The sequence below is a fragment of the Xyrauchen texanus genome, chromosome 40 (assembly GCF_025860055.1).
Source record: "Xyrauchen texanus isolate HMW12.3.18 chromosome 40, RBS_HiC_50CHRs, whole genome shotgun sequence".
Taxonomy (NCBI): domain Eukaryota; kingdom Metazoa; phylum Chordata; class Actinopteri; order Cypriniformes; family Catostomidae; genus Xyrauchen; species Xyrauchen texanus.
This window is the reverse complement of record NC_068315.1, coordinates 5,082,195-5,108,890: the sequence shown is the minus strand read 5'-3', so window position 1 is coordinate 5,108,890 and position 26,696 is coordinate 5,082,195. Positions and strand designations below refer to the sequence as shown.

General features: G+C 36.5%; 1 protein-coding gene across 1 annotated transcript in view; it reads left to right on the top strand.

Moving 5' to 3' along the window:
• The window catches only part of LOC127633248 (cadherin-12-like), a 135,153-nt gene that overhangs the window by 30,485 nt on the left and 77,972 nt on the right, over window positions 1–26,696 (top strand). Inside the window, exons 2-4 of the mRNA XM_052112199.1 lie at window positions 5,727–6,021; window positions 18,888–19,007; window positions 25,280–25,447. Coding sequence (XP_051968159.1) covers window positions 5,727–6,021; window positions 18,888–19,007; window positions 25,280–25,447 — 583 coding nt within the window. The remainder of the gene's footprint in view (window positions 1–5,726; window positions 6,022–18,887; window positions 19,008–25,279; window positions 25,448–26,696) is intronic.

Below are 26,696 nucleotides of genomic sequence, written 5' to 3'. Positions count from 1 at the left end.
TGCCTCTGCTGGCCTACCTTCTTCCCATGGTGCATCCTGCTGCCATCTCTTCCTCAGGCAAATGACGCATACACACCCGGCCGTCTACATGATCTAAAAGAAAACGTGATTCATCAGACCAGGCCATCTTCTTCCATTGCTCCATTTTGCAGTTCTGACGCTCATGTGCCCATTGTAGGTGCTTTTCGTGGTGGACAGGGCTCAGCATGGGCAGTCAGACCAGTCGGCGTCTACACAGCCCCATATGCAGCAGGCTGTGATGCACCGTGTGTTCTGACACCTTTCTATCATGGCCAGCATAACGTTTTTCAGCAGTTTGTGTTACAGTAGCTCTTCTGTGGTATTGGACCAGACGGGCTACCCTTTACTCCCCATGCGTATCAGTGAGCCTTGGGTGCCCATGACCCTGTCGCCAGTTCACTGGTTATCCTTCCTTGGACCACTTTTGGTAGATACTAACCACTGCATACCTGGAACACCTCACAACACCTGCTGTTTTGGAGATGTTCTGACCCAGTCGTCTAGCCATTTTCCTGCTTCCAACACATGAAATTCAAGAACTGACTGTTCACTTGCTGCCTAATATAGCTCACCCCTTGACATGTGCCATTATAACAAGATAATAAATGTTACTGACTTCACCTGTCAGTGGTTTTAATGTTGTGGCTGATCAGTGTATAAACCATTACTGTGATGTAAAATTAAGAATACTGTGTTATAAGATTTAGGTCATACTGCTGGGCCTAAATGTACAGATGTCTGCTTTTTCAGATATGTAAACATATATACAGATTCCCAAACACTGACACACATGCAAGTTTAAATTAAATGACGTTTGTGATCAGTAACATTTCCTTAGCCTCTTTCAGGCTAGGGAATGTATTTATTTAACTAAACTGGCCAAGTCTTCAAGGCCCAGTCTGAGTGCATTATAATGCTAAGAGCGTGTAAAAACTCCATCCCTCATGGAGTTTCCATATCATAGTGTGTAAGTAATATCCACTAGGCTGCAAATTCCTGTCCAAATCAAGCGTGCATTTCATTATGGACCAGACACCACATAGTGAACTCTATGCAAACTGTATGCATAGAAAAGTACACACACACACACACACACACAATGTGGAGAGATGCATCCCTGAGCATATCAGTCATGCATGTCATTACAAAATGCAAAATACTGGATCAATAAGAGACAGTAAATTCCAGAGCCGGTGTAAATATCAGGCAAAATCGCTAATTTGGTGCTAGAAAATCACTTGCCATTATATCAAACACAGTTGAAAGTCATTTGGCTCGTTAAATGATGCTTAACTTAGACTGACATGTCTTAAGGTCAATATTAGGTAAAAACAAATGGCAAAAAAGAAACAGCTTCCTCTAGAAACTCATCAATCAATCATTGTTTTGAGGAATGAAAGCTATACAATACTTGAGATTGCCAAAAAACTAAAGATTTCATATAAAAAAATCTATCTAATATTCACCTTAAAACCTCATCTGATTACAACACTATTTCACTTGCTTTTGGTGCCCCCCAACTAGGAAACTGGAAATTATGCATGTAATTTACTTTTGCAAAAACATTGCCACGGTCATGTTATGTTCGTGAGATCAGGCTAAAGAGCCTAATGGGGTCTTTGTATTTAATCTTTTCAAATGAAGTGCAGAATTTTAATATTTTGGGTTAGGAGTTTCGAAAAAACCCAAAAGAGAATGTCTTAAGAAAATCTTCATGAGATCAGGCTGAAGATTTGATTGGAGTCTTCACGTTTTTATCTTTATGAATTAATTGCGGAAGTTGAATATTTAGGGTTAGGAATTTCAAACAAAATCAAACCAGAATATTTTAAGAAAATCAATACAGTGCTGCCTACAGTTTTTAATCGTTGTAATAAGTCAAACAAACTATCTATCATACAAATATAACATTAAATAACATTATATAAATGTTTCAAATTAAATACAAGTTAAAATTAAGAGCAGCTATGGAAATGTTTAACAACAAAAAATTATTGTATTAAATATTATAAATATTATTTCTTATTAAATAACATATTTTGACTAGTCCATCAATTAATATTTATAATAAAAAAAATAATATATATTATTACCAACTTTATTAAGGATATATTACAAATGATCAGATTCAAAATAGAGTAATGCTATTCTCATGGGCATCGAAAATATTATACCTTATGTTGAAATATTGTTAGAGCACGGAGCACAGATCTTTTAAGAAACAATTGTCGACATTTATTAAAATATACCACAGTCATGTGAATACAAACAACCCTTTATTCATAATATACAACATAAATATACTATATAAAAAAAATATATATATATATTTTATATATATATAATATATATATATATATAATATTCTTAATGTAACTTAATATTTAAACGGTCAAAATCATTAAATAATTAGAAAAGATTTATGGGGGTGTGGGTGAAGTAACAGGTTGCAGACATCTTTATATTCACTAAACCTCTATGCATTTAGTTCCCCCGCTGTCTTCTCTGATTTGCTTTTGGACTTATTTATGCTAAATTTGTATGTAAATAACATATTTCTCACTGTATCTCTCCTCTGAGCTTGTCAGTTGATGCTGAATGACTTGAAGTTGTTATGTGTGTGTGAAAAACTAAGAGCAGTGCCCCTGCTGAGAGTCTAATGAACGTCTGGGAAGGCCATTTAGTCTGTTTACATTCCACTCATTCCTGAAATATACTTCATGATGTTATTATCAAAATGAGACAGAAAGATGTTCACCAACTGGCTGTGGAAGTTGGTGCAATTTCTTTCAAACAGTCTTTAGGACCCAGCCGGAACTAAGTTGCCCACTCTCATTTAAAAATCTCTTTGTGCTTAGTTTAATTGTTTGCTATTGTTATGCTAATCACATTTTTAATTAGTATCACCTTCCATTCATTGTTATTAATGGAGTGATTCAGGTTTTTTTTTCCTCTATTAAAAATCTCTATCCTTTTCAAACATAATGTTTTTCTTATTTTAATTCATTTATTTAGTTTATGCGCAAATATTAGACAATGAACTAATATGATATTTATGCACTCTTTCTGTACTCATCTGATTCACTGTTCGCTCTAGATATGATGCAGATTGTGGAAACAGCTTTATAAATTGATAAAGTATTAATGCCTTTAACCAAATCTATAATGAATCCTTCTTAAAATTGTAGAGACACGCATAATATTAATTTAGACATTGACAATGTTGAGCTGGATTATCTGTCTGAAAACAATCTTTTTTCATTCTTGTTTTTAATTAATTTATTTATTTATTTTTTCAATTCTGCTTAATGCCTGATGGACTGGCACTGTCAGGTGTCCTCCGCCGATGTGCTGGGATAGTCCAGCCCCACCCTGTACACAGGATAGCGTTGCATGGATGGATGGATGGATGAATTCTGCTTAAATTACACACTTTTTTACGTTAATATTCACTGCTTGTATTATGTCACTCCCCAACAGTGAGTTTAGACTATGATGACAATTCTTAGAAATGAAAAATGTTGATCTCAATGCCTTCTTAAAAATGTCCTATAATTATTCTTCACTCAGTCAACTTTACAGACACTCTTGTCTCTAAAACTCGCACAGCAAGCAAGAAAATATGAGAAGTCTGCTCTGTCATGTAGCCTGAGGGCAGAAATTCAGTAAAAAGTGATTTAAGCCAAAAAAATGAAAGGAGAGAGAGAGAGAGAGAGAGAGAGAGAGAGAGAGAGAGAGAGAGAGAGAGAGAGAGAGAGAGTTGATACACTGTGAATTAGGTCAGATTCATTTACCTGCAGGCTAACAGCAAATCAGATCCTCAGTGATAAAATCAAAGAAACTTATTATAAGCCTGCTGAAATGTGGAGTCAAGGACTAAATACATCTCAAGTATTATCCTCCCTTTCTTTCTGAAAGTTTTCCTTCAGAAATCAATTACCTTATAAAGTTCCAGAAACTTATGATAAGTTTAAATACCATACTAAATAATCTAGGCATTTTTTTCACTGTGTATCTTCTTGACTCTATCTTTAGTTATAATTCTAAAAAAATGTCAATTAGCATACTTCAGTAATTATTACATATTTAGCATGGTACCTAACTAACCGAAGAACATCAGGTAAAACCATGTATCATACTGCAAAAATAAGACATTGTTTTGAAATTGCTTAAAGGGATAGTTCACCCAAACATTTGAATTATTTAAATGTAGGTATGTAGGTCCTTACAATGCACATAAATGGTGACCAGAACTTTATATACTTTTTTGGGGGGAATTTCAAAGGCAGCACAAAATGAATCCATACAACTTCACTGGTAAAATCCATGTCTTCTGAAGCAATATAATTGGTGTGGGTGATAACCAGATCGACATTTAAGTAATGCTTTTACCATAAATCTCTACCTTCACTTTCACATATTTCTTCTTTTGTTTTTTGCCAAATCACATTCTTTTTGCATATCGCCACCTACAGTTCTGAGCTTGTAAAATTTGGAGAGTTATAGTCGTGTAGTTCTTTACCAAGAAAACGTTTTTTTGGTTTTTTTGTTTACTATGTTGAAATATAGCAAACCGAACAGAAGCGTATATGCCATTGGTTAACAACCTCGGAGCTCACAGATGGTCTATCTTAAAATGTTTATAAGTAATTGTTAATAATCAATTCCCCTATTACAAAAAAGTGATTATTACTTCTGGAACCAGACTGTTGTGCTCTATTGATTTAAACAGAGCTTGGCGTTTGCATGTTGTTAAACTACCAACATGATACTCTAAGTACAATAATACATAGCATACACAAGAATAGGCAAAAATAGTGAATTTGTAATTATTTTAATAAATAGTCTACTTTTATAATGTAAAAAAATTGCAAATTCACCAAGGAAATCAGAATAAGGTCCAGGTGATCTATATACTGTAGCAAGGGTAAAAGACGACAAAGTTATTTTATTTATATCTGACAGTGTGACATTAAGCATTATTAGTTCAAAAGACTTAAATTAAATCCTGTGCTCTGAGTAACACCAAAAACTTCACTGTAAATTGAAGCAACACCTCCTCCTCGACTCTTCAAATGAGGCTCATGTTTATTACAATAACCTGGGGGAGTAGATTCATTTAAGCATATATATTAATCCGGTTTAAGCCAGGTTTCAGTCAATCTGTAATAATTTCATTTACAATTTGTGCATTGGTAGAAAGAGATCTAATGTTTAGTAGCCCTATCTTTATATGATGTTTACCTTTAATCAATTTTTTTTCTAAATGATTTAGTGAGTGTTTTGTTTTTGGTAGTTCTGGGAACAGACACAGTCTTTATGAGATATCTAGGTGATACATTATTTATGTGTTGTAGTTTATGTGACCTGTGTGACGTCTCAAGTCATCTAGCAGAAGTTCGGATTAACCAGTTTGTCTGCTTCCTGACCTGGTCCCCAGTTAGTCAAATACTATAATTATGAAGACTATGAGCCAAATTACTAGATAGGAGAGTGGCACCTTCCCTGGAGGGACGGAGTCTGTCTCTCTTTAGCAGTTCAGGTCTAACCCAAAAACTTTTCCAATTGTCTATAAATCCTATTTTATTTTAGAGCTCACTTCTAATGCCTTAAGATGCTGTCTAGGTTGTGGAGCAGAGCTTCTATTTTTTTCTTGTTCACTGCCTGACACATTTTAACATGTTATGTCTTTATCTCTACCTTAGCTACACACTGACCTTGATAATGGAGATAGCGGTGTGAAGTACACTCTGTCGGGTGAGGGGGCTGGCACAATCTTCACCATTGACCAGACCACTGGGGACATACATGCTTTACGCAGTCTGGACCGTGAGGAGAAGCCTTACTACACCCTACGAGCACAAGCTGTGGATATTGACACCAACCGGCCACTGGAACCAGAGTCAGAGTTTGTCATTAAGGTGCAGGACATCAACGACAATGAGCCAAAGTTCCTGGAAGGCCCCTACACCGCTAGCGTACCAGAGATGTCACCTGTGGGTAAGAACTAGAACTGGGTATCACTAACCACCTCACGATATGTAATAACTCAATATATTGTGAAGCATTGTAATATACTAATTTGTTTGTGATGAGCAAAACTTGTGAGAGAAACCCATTACACAGGATTGCATCTTCGGATTCAGTTTCTGACTCTCTAGCGACTCATGGAAGTGGTTTGGACCACAATGAGAAATGGCCATCTCAGAGTTTGTGCATATTTAGACAACCTGCTTCTTAATTATTGAAATGATGGAGATTATGTGAATACACAAAAACTGTATATACAAAAAATAAATAAATACATAAATAAACATAACGTTACAACATCATCAGAAAAAAAAAGCATATACAAGTACAGCAAAGAACCAGAACTTGCTTGGCTAGGTACCATAAAAGTTGGTATAGAAAATAGAGAGAAGTTGAATTTGAAAGATGTGAAGAAGGACTTTATAACATGGCACAGTCATGTCATCTATAATGATTAAAAATGCAATCTTAGGATGATGTTTGGACTACTTTTGGTCAGAGTAACTAATAATTCATCCAAAAAGCACTGTCTCTGCTCTTTATAGTGTAATTGACTTCTAAAGCATCTGAATGGTAGTCACTGTTTCTAGTCACTCTCCAAGGTCCTGAAACTGCAGTACGAGCCTACACTATCAGTCAAAAGTCTAGACACACGTGATCAAATTTATGTTTATCATAATTTTAAAAAGACTAATTGATTTAAAAGGCTTAAGTTACTGTACATTGGCTTAAATTTAGCTTTTTTACTGGTTGCAAAGTGTATTAATATTGAAAATAAATTTTATATTTTTTTTTATTTTGTATTTTTTTAGATTGTATATAGATGGATCAGCAAAATGAAAACATATTTAAATTACAATTTAACTTAAATTAAATAAATGTTTATCAGATTGATGGTTGCCACAGGTTCCAAAAGGCAGTTAGCTAATGCTTGCTGTGTTTTTTGAGCCAACCACCTTCTGTGTAATGTCATATTTGCTAGATAGTCTCTACTTGCATTTAATTTTTCGAGTTTAGATAGTAAGTTGGATGTGCCTCGAGTGCAGTTGTCCAAACCGTAGCAACTGCGAAGCTAACGTTAATGGTGGCTCTCATTCAGCCATAATCCCACATTGGTACTATTTCATAGCGGACCCTTCCTCTTCCAAATGTGAACTGTGAGCTATGTTGTGATTGGTCAAGAAGGAGTTTGATTACATACAGGCTCGATTAATCTTTCTGAGTGCCCCAAATATCTTTGTCAAATTTACCCAAATCTAAATATAAAACATGAATCAGATTATTAAAAAAATGAATCTGAATTTAACTAGTGGAATTTGTGCCACATACATTTGAATTTGAATTTGATGTAATTCAAGTTCAAAAATGCAAATTCAATTTCAGTAATCATATTCAAATTCAAATTCAAGTCCTATAATTCAAATTCAATGTTTGATATACTTCAAGTTCAAACTGCAAATTTAAATTCAAGTAAACATGTTGACTTTCAAGTCCCCACTTATTATGTATTTCCATTCTTTTCATTGGGGGCCTTTAGACCCTGCAACAAGATTACTTTTTTACCCCGAATACTATACTATCACTTATCAGACAGTTATTGATAAACATTTGATTTATATAATATTGAAACATTTTAAAAGTTATTAAGGTGTTTAGGAAAGTCTTGAGGTGTTTTTTGTTGCTATTTAGTGTTTTGATAAAATCAAGTGCTTTTACCCCCATTCCACCCTATGCTTAAATGCTTAAAATTTGGTTGAAAGTATGCACAGAATGCGCAGAGCTGTAATCTCTACAAAGGGTGGCTACTTTGAAGAAGACATTGTTTAAGATAGTTTTGATTTGTTGCTTTTTGGTCACATAATTACATTTGTATTTTCCATAATTCCATAATTTTGATGACTTTACTTTTATTCTAAAATGTGGAAAATATGAATAATATAGAAAGAGTAGGTGTGTCCAAACCTTACTCTACTGGATCCTGTTTCATGACATATTAGTGCTTCCATTTTTGTTTTATTTGTGGTGCTTTAAAAGAACCAGGGTAACCAATCAATAAAGTCTAAAGTTTATGGGGTTTGCCAAATATTCATTGGCAGAGGATTGCTAATCCAGCCATTACTTAATGTCATCAGATAATAACAGTGTATGAGCTCCAAATCCCCACCAAACTGGATTATACAGCCCTAGTAGGATTTCACATGATAGATTCCTTGATTGTATTACCGATCATGTCACCAAGGCATCTGCTGTCACGCTGTGCTCTGCGTGATGCTAGCGGGTAGCAGGACCTTATTTTGTTACTGTCTCTATCTGGTTCTCTAAAAAGTCTCATCTCCAAAGCTGGCCAAAAGTTTTATTGATTTCCACCCAGCCTAATCCAATCACCATAACTACTTGCAGATCAATGTAGTGCTATCCTCTTAAACACATTGCACAGCTTGTTAAATCATAATGGCTTCCATTATTCAGACAAATGTTCTTTATCACAGTGTCAAATATGATTGTAGACGATGCATCTATCCCTGAGGTCATGTAACATGACACTACATTCCTGCAAACATGGTGATCAATGAATTGCTGAGTAGAGTTCTTGTGTTGCATAATGTTGAACTGGATACTGTACAGACTTAAAGTCAAAAGGGAAGACCAGAGTACAAAAGGATTTTTTGAGGAAACATTCTGGAACCATGCCATAACTCTACTGCAATAGCTTCCAAAAAACTAAAAAAGAATCTAAAACACATTTTGATCTCCATTTTGTTTGCTAGAATCCAATTTAATTAAATTCTGGTTTATGTGTACAGCACTTTTAACAATGGTCATTTTGACAAAGCTGGGACCCAGGCCTGCAATAGTAATGCAAAGAAATTTTCATAAAAACAGGTAACAGTATTTGCAATGATTTGTAGTCCCTGCACTCAACAGATGTCCAGTCTTAAAAATGTATTTCAATTAAAATATTTTTAGGATTCAGAAAATTAAAATGCTTTAGGAAAGCACCACTTTATGAAGCTGTTAATGTGTCTGTACTCTAAGTGTCTGATAATAAGTTTGTCACAATATGTTGCAACATTGTTATCCCAATATTGAGTAATTGCTTTCTAAATGTCTACTGAAGACCAGTCTGGAAATTCTGAGAACGCACACCAAATCTGACCAAATCCCACTAATATGGGGTGCTATAACTTCAATGTCCTCATAAATGTTTCATGAAGAAAGGTGAAATTCACAACATTAAGATGACAACTGTGTTCTTTTCTCGCAAACAAAATATATAGTCTATTCAAGTGACGTCCTGTGGTCGCAGAAAGTGCAGTGAAATGTTATCACACTAAAAAGGATGTTAAGGTGTCGATGGCAGCTAGCCATCTTCACTTTGACACTAATTAAAACAGGTAACTTCCTGAACACTTTAATATGTCCCTTTGGGGGAAGGAAAGAGTGGAGAGAGACAGACAAATAGACAAATACAAGAAAGAGTATGGAGTGGTGATGGCGTAGCGGACTAAATCACATAACTGGTAATCAGAAGGTTGCTGGTTCGATCCTCACAGCCACCACCATTATGTCCTTGAGCAAGACACTTAACTCCAGGTTGCTCCGGGGGGATTGTCCCTGTAATAAGTGCACTGTAAGTCGCTTTGGATAAAAGCGTCTGCTAAATGCATAAATGTAAATGTAAGAAAGAGTGGAAAAGACAGAAAGAGTGAGACAGTTTGGAAGGAATAAATATAGACAGGGAGAATTAGTTTGTTTGTTAGTGATTTAACACTGTTCCTTTCTGCCATAGCTGTTTACATGTCAATATTTTCATGTAAAACAAGCTAAAATACAATATAAGTTATAGTGATTAAAATCTAAGTTTTTCAAAAATTATTCGGTCAGCTAAATAAAACAATGTATTTAAAGAAAATAAATCTTTTCCCAACCACACTTTTGTTTAGTTTATTTGTATTGTATTGAGTAAATTCAGTTTGTATAGGTGAATTAATTGGAGTCATTTAATTATGGAATAAAATGAACCCGTCTAGATTAAAGTCCTGCCAGGTTATAACCATAATGCATTTACATTTATGCATTTGGCAGATGCTTTTATCCAAAGCAACTTACAGTGCATTTATTACAGAGACAATCCCCCCAGAGCAACCTGGAGTTAAGTGCCTTGCTCAAGGACACAATGGTGGTGGCTATGGGGATCGAACCAGCAACCTTCTGATTAACAGTTATGTGCTTTAGCCCACAACGCCACCACCACTCCTAAATGCACACATATAATTTCTGAATAAACCACATGACATTTTAACATTCTGACGATAATAAAAATAAATGAATTGAAGGACTGTAAAATTACATCGTATGAAAGCAGAGATTGTAAATCTGAAAATTACAGGAGCAAAATCGCTTTTGGTTCAACATATTGTCACTTTTCCTGATTCACATTTTATTCATTCTGTTAAACTGTTTGTTACATACATTATAATGTCATTTCAAATCTGAATGACCTTTTTTCCCCAAAGGAGGTTCTCGGAGGAAACTAACATTCTTGACAAACACAGTCCTCTTTCACTTTTAATTATGTGATGATGCAATTCATTCTTAAAAAAATAAAAATAAGAAAGAAAGTGTTCCACAGAAGAAAGACAATAAGGGTTAGAAAATAATGACTTTTTGAGTGAACTATTTCTTAAAGAAAGTACATGGGTTCTTTAAGACAAAACCCAATTTGAATGAAAATCCAGAGTGTACTGTTTCTGATGAGAGCAGAAACTTAAAGGCCCTCAGAGCCATGGAGTAATTGTTCAGATTTTAAATCAAGGCTGTTTCCCAATGGAAGTTCTTTCCAACCAGCGGATGCAATTACCTTTGATTTTTCAGCTTCTTGCTCTGCACACACACACACACACACAAAAATTTACTTTTATGCTGTCCTCTTCCACATCGGTGAAAGGCATGGTTTTGAAAACTACATAGATCCACTCATATGTGACCTTTCAACCCAGACTGCTCTCATGAATGGAGGTCAAATTTTTTGTCTTCTGAAGTCAATATATGCTTTCTGAATGGCCGAATTGCCACTCCAAGTGGCCAAAGCTGGAACTATACAGTTATGTTACACTGTGCAAACCATAACAGTACTGAGACCAATACAGCTTGCTTTTGTGGCATTCCTGACTGGAGGGAAACGTAAATCAAAATTAAATTAAACCCTACTACGCCACCCTGGGGGAGAGCCAGGGAAATACTTCCAATAAAGGGCACACAGTTAAGTTGTACCAACTGAAGGCAAAGAAATAAGCAAAAGGGAGACGTGAGTATCAATACAAAAATATAGCTTTTATTAACACTTCAGCATTACTAAAAAAAACATACAATTATAGGTTGTCTCTCCCTTGAAGCACAATAAATATTTTAAAACAACTAACAATTCTCCAGGGCCAGGCTTAGCAGGAGCAAGGCAGGCCAGCTGACTCGGGAGATCATCCAAACCCAAATCAAATTCAAACCAAATCGTCAAACACCACATGCACCATAAAGTTGTGTCGGCACACTTAACACACTTGTGAAGCACACCACTGAATCAAGACAGCTAGCCTCCCTGCTCCCCACAAAGACCTCACTGGCTCCTGAAAGCGACCTCCGCACGCAAACTCACCACAACGCCAGCGCCACCAGCTCAGCTCTGAATGGAAACTAAACGGAAATGCTAGGAAGTGAGGAACCCAGACTCACCAGGACATGTATACACCCGTCAAAATAAGGGTCCTTAAATGGTATGGTAGCTCCCACCTCATTGGGCTGCCAAAACCATACTCGAACCAGGCCAATAGGATGGTAAAATCACTTATCCTGCCACACTTTGTATTACTGCTTTGACACAGCATGGGCAACTTGTGGGGCATAAACATCACTGCATGGTGGCACTTTTACCCGGATTAAGCAAATTAACTAATATGCAGATTTTCTGAGTGATTATGTTGCTCAACCAAAGCCACATTAAAACACCTGCATTAAAAGTCATGTAACCCAATGATAAAGTATGAAAACGCAAAGGAAAAGTTCAACCAGAAATTACAATTCTCTCATCATCTCACGCCATCCCAGATGTGTATGACATTTGTCTCAGCTATGTAGGTCCATACAATGCAAGTCAACAGTTTCCAAATCTTTTAAGCTCAAAAGCATATAAAGGCATCATAAATGTATTCTATACTTCTCCAGTGGTTAAATCCATATCTTCAGAAGAGATATGATACTATACATTTCAACTTTCAAACAGTCCTCCTTAGCTCTTCTTTCGTGTTAGGCAATTTGCATTCTCTGTGCATATCACCACCTACTTGCAGGGAGGAGAATGTATTGCAAAAAATGATGTACATATTGGCTGGACGATATGGCTGACAAACATTATATCTTGATATTTTCAGCCTATTGTCGATATTCAATATATATCTTATATGTCTTGATAATTATGTAGCCTATTTGTTCTGAAATGGCTCAAAATGTATTTATTATACTTTTTTTATCATCATTCACCATCATTTCATCCAAACAGTCATTGTAAACAAGTATATTCAATACTTTAAAGGCATTGAATAAAAATCTATTTAAAAATAATAAAGTCCCACAGTTTTCCACTTAATAAGCACAAAGGAATATGACATTTTCATTGATAATATATTAATATACATAGTAATATACTGTATCCCTGTCCTATTTACTTTACCTTCACCTGGAGCTTCTATTATGACACTGAAAGTACAGTGTGTAGATTACAATGTTCTACATCTGGTAAAATGCTGTCATCTCCACCTTTTCTGTTATACTGTGCTGTATTTGTAGATCTCTTTAATCATTTTTAGTGGTTACTAATGTTTGGAATTGTGTGAATGCTTGAACATGCAGTACCTATATTTCACAATGCATGTGAACTGCTCTGAAAGCACTAAAAGCATGAGCCCATGAGAACCACACATGCACAGAACAGCACGTCACCCAAGCGCACACAGACCATGTTTATCACTCTTCAATCTCAACTTTTTGCAGTTTCATAATCACATATGACCATATCACCATTGTAATGTTATTTTGATTAATTGTGCAGCCTGGGGGAATCGTGAAATTAGTCTACTGATGTGCTCTTTATGAAACATAATAGCCAAATCAAGGCACATTAAAATCATCGTGATACTCATGATATTGCTTAATTTTATATGGTCAGCAAAATGATTGTGATTATTTTGTCAATATGTGATATATCGCCCAGCCCTAAGTCCAAGATGACAAACATTAAAATGTAATGAGTGCAGTTACAGCTATAATGAAGAATATGGTGCACATACAAACCAGACTATTCACAATTTGCTATCTGAGATCATGAGTAGATTTGATTTGGCTGTGAGAGATAGGAGGGCTTTTTTAATGCATGTTTTTTTTTTTTTTGTGTGTGTCATTGCCATTCAGATCAAGGAAAAGGCAGTCTCAAAGTGAATTACCCTGATCTGTCATCCTCAGGGAGAGTGACATGAAAAGGGCTTCAGTTCAGGGTAGGGTGTGTTGTGTGTTACACTCAACACAAAATTGTATGTCAGACTTTCTGTGACATATTCATGATTTTGCATCTACCCATTCAAAGCTTTTCTTCTTCCTCTTGTTAAAGGGACAGTTTACCACAAAAAAAAAAAAAAATGTTTATTATTTAATCACCTTTTGCCCCACAGCCATGTGATTTTTCTTCTGTGGAACACAAAAGTGGAATTTTTTAAAGTGTTCACATTGTTTATTTGCCATAATGTAACAGTGAATAATGACTTTGTTCTGTCAAGCTTGAAAAAGACCAAAAACACCACATAACCACAGTAAATTGAATCAATGTAACTCGTGCTTAATATTCTTCATGCTTTTAAGTTTTATGAAGCTGATACATTTACCAAACACCACCAAACATGTGACATGACATCATGACTTTTGGTAACAAGACAGTAGTGAGCTGTGATGTTATCGATGTAGCCAATATATTTGATTTAAGTGTTTTATTTATCATTTGATTTTATTTGAGAATGAATAACAACTTACATTTCTTACGGTTCCAGTACTCATACTTTTGTATTGCTTCAGAAGACTTGGAATATAATGTGTGAATCATCATGGGGTTCTTGGTCCTTCTTCGAATTGAAAAGACTGAAAAATAAACCCTATAAAGACTTTTAACATTCACATTTTGTGATCTACGTAAAAACAATTTTTTTTAAAGTTGCACTAACGTAAGGGTTAATAAATAATAACATCATTTTAATTTTGTTTGAACTGTTCATTTAAATAATTTCAACAATGAAAACTCACAAACCCATTTAATCCCAGAAATGAGCAGCTGTATTTTACTCATGCATTTACTGGATAGCCCAATAAAACAAACTTCATGTATTTTCAAAAAGAAATACATTATAATAATATTGAAATAATAATAATAATTGTTTAAAAAACTAAAAGTTTGTAAAAACTAAGTTTGTGAAAGTAGTGCTTTATTAATAATCAAATTACTGGTGCAAAACTGAGTCAAAATTGCTCAGTAGATCAGTAGCATTTGTGGTTAAAAAGACAGTCTGTGCTTGCAGTTATTTTAAATAATATTTTCATAAAATACTCTTTTTAGACCTTTCAAAATCAAAAGTAATTTTGGTCTCAAATGTAGCAGATGGAATGATTCACCTGCTACTCACCAACTGAAAATTCTGACATAATTTACTCAACTTCATGTTGTGTCTGACTTTCTCATCATAAAGGTAACATATAAGTGTCATCAAAGTAGTGTGCTTCTGTATACATGTGTCTACTGAAGCCATATGATAAGCTTAGTGTGAGGAACAGAGCACAATTTAAGTAATTATACACATATTAGCAGCTAAAGCTCCGAAATGGACTACAAAAGTCATATGGACTAATTTTATGGTGTTTAATAAAAATTGTAACACACAATTTTTCTTGTGGCTTATAGCTTTAAAAAGACATGACAAAACACTCCCAATCATTGATGTTGTTAGCCGTGCTAATATTCAGCACAGTATTTCCAGTAATATAATTTGACGTGGTTTGAGCTGCGAGGTGATCGTCTGTGTTCCGTGAATACTATGGGTCCTTGAATAACATATAACGTGCGAGGAAGGGCAGATGGTGGAGTTTCTGGTGCGGTACTGAGTATATCCACTGGAAGCAGATTGCATTCATCTTCACGACAGCTTTCTTCTCTCAGACATGATCGCATTTTGTTTTTGGGATTAAAGCTTTGATCTGGTTCACACAGTGACTAAAGCCATCACTAGCCATCTGTTAGAAACAGGGCACTATGCTAATAAAGAAGGCAGGCACAATTCAGACAATGGGCCGATTAGAATTATAGGTTGATAAATAACCAAAGCCTGTTGTGAAAGCTTGTACCATTAATTTCTATTGGATGAAGCACAAAAGTTCACTTACGTTAACTTAAATTAAGTTTACTAATGACATGTACATTTTACATACAGTTTATACAATAAATGTTGTTTGAAATTGGTTACATCATAACTTCTTATTGATATACTGTATGCATACTTTTTTCTCTCATTAAAGGAATCAACCTCCCATTAATGGCTCATTCATTGAATGATTAAGTCGTTTTACTATAAGCACCTCTCAGATGAATTATAAACAGATCCCTTTCGTGCAGTAGTGTAGTCTAGAGCACACGCAAGCATACTCCATGTGCCCACCTATCTTTCAAAGGATTTTGTGTATGCTTACCTAAAACGAGTGATGATAGGTATGGCCGCAAGGACAATGAGTACCGGTGTTGTGTCGAAGTCTGTTCCCCATTTGTTTCCCCGGTTAGTGTTCCTCGTAGCACCGTTAAACATTAAACATAGGGGGAACAGACTTCGACAAAGTTGAAACAGACTTCGACAAAGGGGAAACATAGGGGGAACAGACTTCAACAAAGGAGAAACATAGGGTGATCAGAATTCGACACAACCCCCTATGTTTCCCCGGTTAGTGTTCCCCGTATTGCTGTTAAACATTAAACATAGGGGGTGTTGTGTCGAAGAGTGTTCCCCCTATGTTTTCCCAGTTAGTGTTCCCCATAGCACCATTAAACATTAAGCATAGGGGAAACATAGCAGGAATAGAATTTTAACATTTTAACATGGGGGGGAACAGTCTGTTCCCCTTATGTTTAATGTGTAACGGCACTAAGGGAAACACTAATCGGGTAAACATAGGGGGAACAGACTTCGACACAGCACTGGGCTCCAGACTGCGACTAAATGGTCGCATTTTGCAACTGTTTTCCCCACCGGTGCGACTGAGTTTTGCTACAGGTTGCACCGGTGCGACCACAAATTTGGCCAACTCTCCCTTTCTCTCTCTACGTTTTTACGCTGGCATTTTATATTAAGCAATATCAAACGGCAAATGCATCAAATGTGGAACGAAACAGCGCTATCTGCTACCTGGACCAATTATCAGCACGGCTCAATGGACAGAGCAGCGCGATCACAGAACAGGGTCGGGTTGCGCGGCTTTCCGTAATGTATCACTTTCTGTTGGGACGTAAAGTTCAAACTAAGGGCCTAGTAACTACTAGTAGTTTGTAACTAAGTCAGTTCCTAATTTGGCTGCACCACCTGTTCTTAAGGCAGACTTAGCTAGTAGGTTGTAAGCTCTACATAAAGCAATGTGTAGTTGCATAATATGAAATGTACCTTTATTGATCCATTAAGCAGCCTTTAAATTTGTATTTGTATTTTCTCCCCTTTCTCTCTCAATTTGGAATGCCCAATTCCCAATGTGATCTAAGTCCTCATGGTGGCGTAGTGTCATTGCAGAGAACGAATCTCAGCTACCTCCACGTCTGAGACCGTCAACCCACGCATCTTATCACATGGCTTGTTGAGCATGTTATCGCTTCACGCCAATCCACCGCGGCACCCACGCACAACTCACCACGCACCCCACCAATAGTGAACCACATTATAGTGATCACAAGGAGGTTACCACATGTGACTCTTTCCTCCCTAGCAACCAGAACAATTTGGTTGCTTAGGAGACCAGCTGGAGTCAGTCGGCACACCCTGGGATTCGAACTAGGGAACTCCAGGGGTGGTTGCCAGAATATTTAATAAATTACATTCCCATTGATATATGACAATAAAAGTAGATTTAATAAATATAATATTTATTCTGTGATAATACTTAATAAACTAAGTAAATAACATTATTCAGGAACTGTGTCTAAAATTAATAAGGGCAATAAATAAATAATACAACAGGCTGGAGAAAATGATATTTATTAATTTTAATATCATATACATTCTGTATGTGATAAAACTTGGTTTTATGCTGAAGAGCCGCTAAGAAGCAAATTTTTTTATTATTTATTAATGTAATTTTCACACAACATTCTCTCTCGTAAATGTAAACAACATCATTTGTCTAAAGGATTATAGTCTTTCACACAAAACATGAGTTCATAGATGTCATTAAATCAGTCTGATTCCGTAAATATTTAGTTTATACATAGGGTTACATCCTACCTAAGTTTAATGGTGCAATGCTCAAATATTTAGTAGTGCATAAATTGTGACTTAGTGCCCATTTACGCCACAACTAGACTAAGTTGGCTGGTGCAACGGGCCTGCGGAGAGTCAATCATTACAACGCTGCATAAACCAGTGTGAATCACAGCATGAGCGCGGAAAAGTTGCGTTTAGTTGCTGAACCGGCTTCGAGCTCTCGACACACATCACTGATCATTACAGTGTGAGTTGTGAAAAACATTTGAAATTTGGCATTGAATTATCAGGTGCAAACATCTATGAAACCCTCAGTGACGGCCCGGCATTCAAAACAGTGGGATACTGACAAGATGAACAGGAACACAGATGTAAAGGCTGTCAGCCATCAGCCTATTGAGGTCTCCCTCCACCATCACTATAACAAGACACGGTGTTAAAAATAATGACAGCCCAGGTGAAAAGCCTTACCGCTCTCCCTCTCTCGCAGACAGATACAGGACCACACCCCCACCCCCACAGTTTCATATACTTTTTACATTATATTTAATACCATATGGTTTTCTGTTGTGTACAGTACACCATGCCAGCAAGAAACTTTCTTCCCTGACACACATTTTGTTTGAGGACTTTAAAAAAAATAAATAAAGAATTGTTTTACAATACACATTTATATAAACTCACAGTATGCCCACCTCTCCAATACCACTGACTGGATCCGTCAAGACCCCTACTAGAACCACCTTTAGAAATTAGGTTTTGATTCATATACATCATGTTTCAGAAGCTCGTAGGAAGCTTGAGAATTTGGAATTATATTTAGTGGTATCCAAATTTGCAAAACAGCTAGTAAAGATGCATTTCAGAATAAATATTAGAATTTGGTATATCTCCACTTTGCTTTTGTGTTCTTTAATGGAAGCAAGCAAGGAAATCTTACCTTTTGTACAAAGTCGTTTAGGGGTTTACATTAGCGGTGAGAATCTTCACTTGCCTCGCGATTCAATTATAATTAAAAGAGTTATTCAATGACAAAATGGTTTTCTATATATCATCGGAAATGAGCACTAGAAAAATAAATAGAGTGTGCAAGAGGAGAGAAAGTTAAGTTCACATATTTAATTAGAGTCAGAGAAATAGTCCAGAATCTTAAGTATTTCTTCTTCCCTTCATTTCATTTGATATATTATTGCAAACCACTTCTTTGAAACAACTTATCCTCCATATATACTTCTGTACTCATGATGTTCAACATACTGTATATACGAGTCATTTCTTCTATCTGTTTTGTAGGTACGTATGTGATGAGGGTGACCGCTACAGATGCAGATGACCCCACATATGGCAATAGTGCACGGGTGGTGTACAGCATACTACACGGGCAGCCATACTTCTCCGTCGACCCCAAGACAGGTAAAACACTCCTGAAGTTTATATTGCAAATATACAGATTAAGAGTTGGCCTGTTAGGGATAGCTCACCCAAAAATGAAAATCTGTCTTAATATATCCATGTTGTTTCAAACTTGTATGGCTTTCCTTCTTCCGTAAATCACAAAAGGAGATGTTAGGCCAGTTGCAGTTCTAGCTGGTATGGTGAAATTTGATGGCTGGTAGAGTTCAGGGCACCCACTTGTCCACCTGCAAAATTCTGCCTCCCATGCCTAAATATGCCCCTGTGTTAGGGAGAATGTTATAGAGTCTAACAGCCACTGTTAATAGCCACTGCATAAATGATGAAACTGTTACAAGTTTCAAGCTATCTCATTAATTTTACAGTACACACATTTCAACAATCACATTTATTGACCCAATTATACAAATAAGCTCTGCAGTTTGATTTGATAATAATGTGGACGGCCTGTATAATGGATTTGTAATAAGAGTCAACTCTGAACTCTAATACATTTTGAATAGTTGAAAAGCAACGGACATCCCATCAGTGAAAGAGGGCCAAAAAGATCTATAATTACATAATCAGGTGCAACATTTCAGAACCTAATATTCACCTAGTTAAAATTAAAGTCAACTCACTTTAAGCAAATTGATTCTTTGGTGTTTATATGGCTCTGAACATAGTAGCATCATCAAAAGCTGCGGCAAATAAATAGTCTTTTATTTTTTGCCAGTGAATATTTTGTTTATGTGCCATTCGGGAACGCTTAATGAAAATTAAAGTGAATCTACTTTAAATGGGCTTACTCTACATTAAATGGAATGTAATATTCAATATGGAAAAGGACACAGTAAAAAACACAGACCTACTCTATGAGGGTGCTGGAACAAGTGCAAGCATTTTTAACTTGTACTAAGGATGGTTATGGCCCTCTTGAACAAATATGAAGCATAGCAAATAAGGAATACATTAATAAAAATATAATATCCTGATATCAGCGAACCCTGGGGGCCTCAGAGGGTGACACTGCATAGCTGAACATATCAAATAACTGGTAAGAAGAAAGAAAAATCTGATTTCATACCAGGCCAAATCAAACAAATTTCTGAACACAAACTGACGGTGAACAAAGCAGAAACAAGACAAACACAGGCACAGTGTGGATAAATGCATAAAGAAATCAAGACTGATAGTGAGTAAGAGAAAACAGACCCACAAACACACATCTAAAAAGGAAATATTCACCCAAAACATGTATTGGTATCTTCTGCGTGACATAACAGGAGATTATAGACATAATGTTCAAGCTTCTTTTGGGCTAAACCACTAATCTGTTAAGCAGAAGGTTGACGGTTCGATCCCAACAGCCACCACCATTGTGTCCTTGAGCAAGGCACTTAAATCCAGGTTGCCCTGGGTGGATTGTCCCTGTAATAAGGGCTCTGTTAGTCACTTTGGATAAAAGCATCTGCCAAATGCATAAATGTAAATGTTTTCACAGTGATTATATGTGTTTTAAACTGTTATCTTGGTGTTTTTGTGATAGTTTGGCTGAAAAGACTGTTTGAGTTGCTGTTTATGTGAATAAAACCGCATCTCCACTTAATTAGTAGACATGGCTGCGCGCATGGGAAGACCACATTTAGATATGATGGCATATTCAAGCTGTGAACTGTTATTGTGATACTTTGGTGACAATTAGGCTGTTTGTTACATAAATAAACATATTATGTGCTTTAAAAGACTCTTTGAGTAGCTGTTTGTTTGACGAATTACAACTACTACTAATGTAAATAAATGGCAGCATGCATTGGAGGAAGACTGCATTTGATGTATTGACTGTGCATATAAGAGCTGTACATTTTTATCATGGTAATTTGTATGAATGTATATAAAATATACTTGACCAGCACAGCCTGTGTCGGTGCAAAAGCTGATTTGAACCTGGCAGCTTGTAACTGGCTGTTGCAGAAACACATATGTGTGACACTTCTCTGTGGGGCACAGGTATTAACTGTCACATATGTGTGTCGGTATGTATGAAAGTGGTAACCCCCCACTGACATGTCTAATTAATCCAATGAAGTGCTTTCTTGATCTGTAACACGATACTTGTGGCACTGGCAAACACAAGAGTTGTGCTTCATGGAAGATAACAGAAGTTGTTGCTATTCTGGCTTTGTTTGCTTGTTAAACCTGTCGAGTATCAGATGCTTTAGAAGTGATCCAGTTGGTTTTGAGTGAGAAGAGACCAATAAATAACTCTTTTTTTCTAGGGTGACCATACGTCCTCTTTTTCCTGAACATGTCCTCTTTTTTGGACCTTAGAAAAGAGTCCGGCCGAGCTTTTTTAATTTGCGAAAATGTCCAGGCTTCGGCTGTAGTTGCATTATGATGTGCATCTGGTCTAATATTTAATTGTGTGTGCATGCATATTTGCATTGCTTTAACCCCTCTTTGTAAGTCTTGCCTTCTCGCACAACAATTGGTCGATTATAAGAGGCTTGAAAAAACTATTGGCCAAATTCGCAAAGCGCTGTTGTTTGTGGCTTGACAGTAGCAGCATATGACAGCTGAGTGGAAACAATGCCCAAACGAAAGTGCAAATTTAGAGAAGATTTGCACAAAAGATTTCCATGCTTTTGTCCAGGTTGAGATCTGTGGGAGGCAGAATGTATGACATGTAAAGCTGGCACTGATGTGTCAGTTGCTAATAAAGGTGCAAGTGATTTAGAAGCACACATTAGCTCTGCGAAGCATAAAGGGTGTGCAAAAGGTGAAAGTTCATCAGGTAAATTAACTACTTTTTGCAACCAGGTAAAATTGTTATTACTTCATTTTCCATGGCTATTCAAAATAATAGTAATAGTAAATGAAGGTACACAAATGGCATCAAATATTTTATTTTTGTACACGGACATTCAAAAGAATGTTGGACATTTTTATTTATTTAGATATATTTATGTTATGCTAATAGTGTCTTTTTCACTGTATCAAGTAACACTGTTTTGAACACTATTATACAGATTACCTTAATGCTGACCACCATTCACTTGCATTGTTTGGACCTACAGAACTACAGAAAATACAGACATACACTTTAAAAAATCTTTCTTTGTGTTCAGCAGAAGAAAGAAAAGTCATACACATCTGAGATGTCATGATATTGAGTAAATGATGAGAGAATTAAAATTTTGGGGTGCACTATCCCTATAATGCATGCTAAGTAGTCTATGAGACAACATCACCTTGCATTATTGGCGTTAGAAACAATGGAGCTATCCACGCAGACCTCAACACTTTGTGCACAAAACACGATAACAGTGACAATCAACAGATCATTTGTTTGATCATCATTGAATAGAAAATGTATTTCAGACTGCAAAAAAACAAAGATTTACCAAAAGTACAACAAAATTAACTATATTAAATGGTGTAAATAAACGTGCAACTAGTGAAAGCAAGCTAATTAATTATTCAAGCTCAGTGCATGCTGGGAACACCAGCTTTGAAAAAGTTAAATGTACTTATTTTATTTACCAGTTAGATTTACTAACATGTTCTACTTTAGGAGTGATACAAGATGACACATTGTAAAGATAGCAAACAATCTATAATATAGAACATTCATATGTACTGTATATGTTTAAATGTAGAATTCACATAACATTATTACGTTCACACTTAAACTAACTGAAACGAACTATTCAATGATGACTAACAAATGATCTGCAACCGTGCACTACTTATTATCCAATTTTCATGAGAGCGTTAATTTTAGGTGCAATTTTCATGCATTTTTCAAACGGGCATGGGTGTTTGCGCTAGCTGTGGGTGCTTTTTTCCTGAGAAATAGGTCATTGTGTTAATACATTTCAGGTCTGTTTTCGGCACAAAGTCTAAATTCAGTTTATCTGCAGTTTGAAGATTCCACCAGCAAGTGGAAATAAAGTTAATGTCCAAAATCTGAAACTATAATGGCACATCAAATTATTTCACTGACAGCTGTAGCCATTTTATGAAACATTTTATGATATTTGTGTTAAACTGTCTATAGGTCATGGTTTATTTTTCTATTATTATTATTATTATTATTATTATTATTATTATTATTATTATGTTTATATTTACAATTGTATTTATAATTTAATATGTATTTGTAATTTTACACCTGTCACATTAGAGTAATTTTAAAGACAAATGAGGCATGTTTTGATATGATCATTGTTAATACTAAACATGATTTATGCATCAGTATATGAAAATTATTAATACAAATTGCATTCTCTATAATTTCATGGAGCATAAATCCAAATCCTGAAGAGAACCACATTTTTCATACTTAAATTTCATATTAAAGGATTGTGTCATAGAAATATGCCATTTCATTAAATGCACAGTAACAGTAACAGATGGTCAAATTTGAAGGCTCAGATAAATTAAAACTTGGCATTTTTTGGTGCAATAAACATACCTGTAAAGCAGTTCAATGGATAGGAGGAGGCGAGAACCGTCTTGGCAATATAAATAATAGTAATGAAAAACTGAACCAAAAACATACAAACAAGCAGCTGCCTGTCATTCTCTCTCTCTCTCTCGAGCTGTCATCACCGGCCACCTTTATCCCTCTCGTGCCCCCATCAGGCTTATTGGGGACCGGGTGTGCGTTGTTCCAGCCCCCCACTCTATACTCCTCCCAGAGTTGCCTCAGGCCTGGGAGCCCTCGGCATGACATATATCATGTGGGGGGGTGTGCCTTTCGCCCCATCTGCTGGTGGGTCATACCAGCCTTGCTCGACCTGGGAAGAGGCAGGAGGGTAAAAACAACAACAAAACAAAAATAGGCAAGGGATAAAGGCCAACACGGAGCGACAGAGAGAGAGGAGAGAGAGAGGAAAAACAAGTCACTCACTCACCGGTTCTTTGATGCACCGTCGCATGGTCCTCGATCACTCCTCCACCCTCTCAGGCGGACGGCAGCCGCTCCTCCCCAGGCGGACCGGAGTCAGACCTATGACCTCCGGCAGACAGAATGCCCCACCGTATTCTCAGCGACTCGTTGGGCCACTCATCCGCCCCAGACAGCGGCCCAACCGCTCCAGGCGGTCGGGGAGTCCCTTCCCTCCTCCCCTTGCAGACGGCAGTCTTCTTTCGACCCCTCTGAATTTCTGGAGGATGGCAGGGCACTCCTCCGCCCCTGGCAGTAGCTCCAACGCTCCAGGCGGTCAGGGAGTCCAGTCCCCACTCGCCTCGTGGACGGCGGCCATTCCCCGCACCCGGGCGGTCAGGCTACTCCGTCCCCCGGCAGATGGCAGCAGCCCTCCCCTGGGTGGACGGCAGTTTCCAGGACCCCACGACAGGCATCCCTCCTCCTTCCCGGGTTTCGGCGCCAAGGAGGCGAGAACCGGCTGGGCAATATAAATAATAGTTTAATCATAAACTGAACCAAAAACCCAGCAACATAAACACACAGAGCAGCTGCCTTTCATTCTCTTTCTCTCTCGAACCATCGTCACCGGCTGCCTTTATCCCTGGCGCGCCCCATCAGGCTGATTGAACCAGCCCGGACCCACCCTCCACCACTCTACAATAACATTACAACTGGATTTTAAGGGAAAAAGATAAATTCTTCAAAAGTTTTTTATATGGCGCATTTGAAGTTAAAATACTTTCTCTTCTCACAGCTTAAGGTGTGGAGAATATACACTTTATAAACCATAATCAAGACAGTTTGATTACCCATCAAGTTTAAACAGTGTGGCTCTGAAAACGCTTTCAAAAATTTTTATTTAAGCAATCTGACATGTGAACTTTTGGCTCAACCATTAATCATTTTTGGATGGGGAATGTCTTTGGTAACCTGTTTGAAAAATAATTTTTACAGTTCCTCTTACTGCCACTAGTGACACAGAAATGACACACTGCACCTTTAAGTAAAATTTCCATAGTGCAGAAGACAGAACATCATTATTTACTTTTTTATTTTTTTCACCTCTCTATTTCTTATCTTCATTGTGTATGTCATTACTTTAGATTTCCATTCATTCATTTTTAGCAGGCCTCTTTTTTCAAGTTTAAACCCTATTATTCCCCTCTTTTTATCTTTTTTTTCTATAATCCAATTCTCAACACACTTATACATGCCTGTATGCGCTTTTCTATTCATCTACACTCGCTCTACCACCACACTTTCCCCTTATCTTTCTTCTATTCTGTCTCGTCTTTCCATTAATTAGCTCTCTCTCTCTCTCTTTCATTCTGTGTATGTTCATGTCATTTTCTGTATGTAGGAGTAATCAGGACAGCTCTACCCAACATGGACCGGGAAGTGAAGGAACAATATCAAGTTCTCATTCAAGCCAAAGACATGGGCGGCCAGTTAGGCGGTTTGGCTGGGACCACGACCATCAACATCACCCTGAGTGACGTCAATGACAACCCACCCAGGTTCTCCAAAAGTAAGACATTTAAAATGGTTTGACAAAAGTAGGGTTGTTCCTAACCTAAATTGTATATGTGCATATCTACTAAAAGTTTATTTTGTCAAATTTTAGAGGTACAGTAGTCTAGCATATACATGTACAGGTGAAACTCGAAAAATTAGAATATCGTGCAAAAGTTCAGTAATTTCAGTAATTCAACTTAAAAGGTGAAACTAATATATTATATAGACTCATTACAAGCAAAGTAAGATATTTCAAGCCTTTATTTGATATAATTTTGATGATTATGGCTTACAGCTTATGAAAACCCCAAATTCAGAGTCTCAGAAAATTAGAGTTTTCATAAGCTGTAAGCCATAATCATCAAAATTAAGATGGCCAGAGGACAGGTGATTATTCAGTACAGACTGTTCATTTGTATTCAGTTTCACCAAATTATGATCTCGAGGTGTTGTAAAGCAATTTGATCACTTTCAGTTCTTTCTCATTCCAACCAATTTAATTAATTTATTACGTAGAAAATGTATGCCAACATTTTGACTTCTTAAACAAAATATAAAAATAAATACATAGAAATTTACAAAAGAAATCAAAACATTCATATATTAGAACCTAATAAAACAAATTTCCCCTTTAAAACCACATTAAATCAGAATAAGAGTTTTGTAGCTTTTAGTCAATATCTGTTAGCTTTAAGGTCAGAATGAGAAAACCTTATTTTTGTAGTTTATTTAATATATATGGTCGGACTGGCGGTGAAAGTAACGACCGCGGCACAGGGGTGGACTGGCCATCGGGATACCTGGGACTTTTTCCGTGATGCAGAACGGGCCACAAAATGGCACCGTGATATGCAGAAAAGGACATCGGACAACACGACTAATATATATTATATATTAGGGTTGTGGCATACCAGTACTAACAAGAAGAACTTCAAATGTATTACAAAATAAAAGTCTCTCTGAAACGAGAGCTTTATTTAACTGGATGTGTGAAATTGAAGGCATTACGACAGTATAAATTAATACTGTATAAAAGTGTAATATTCAAAGTAGTAGCAATAATACTCATAATAAAAATTATATAATATTAGGTTATTAGTTATTAATTATTTGTATTATTATCTGTAAGTAATATCACAAAAGCTGAAAACCAGCACTGAATATAAGCATGTTTTGATTCAGCCATGGCAGCCTGAGGCAATCAGATTGTTTTCATTTAATGTTTTCATTACTACTGTAAAGCTCTGTTGTGTATTTTTTTT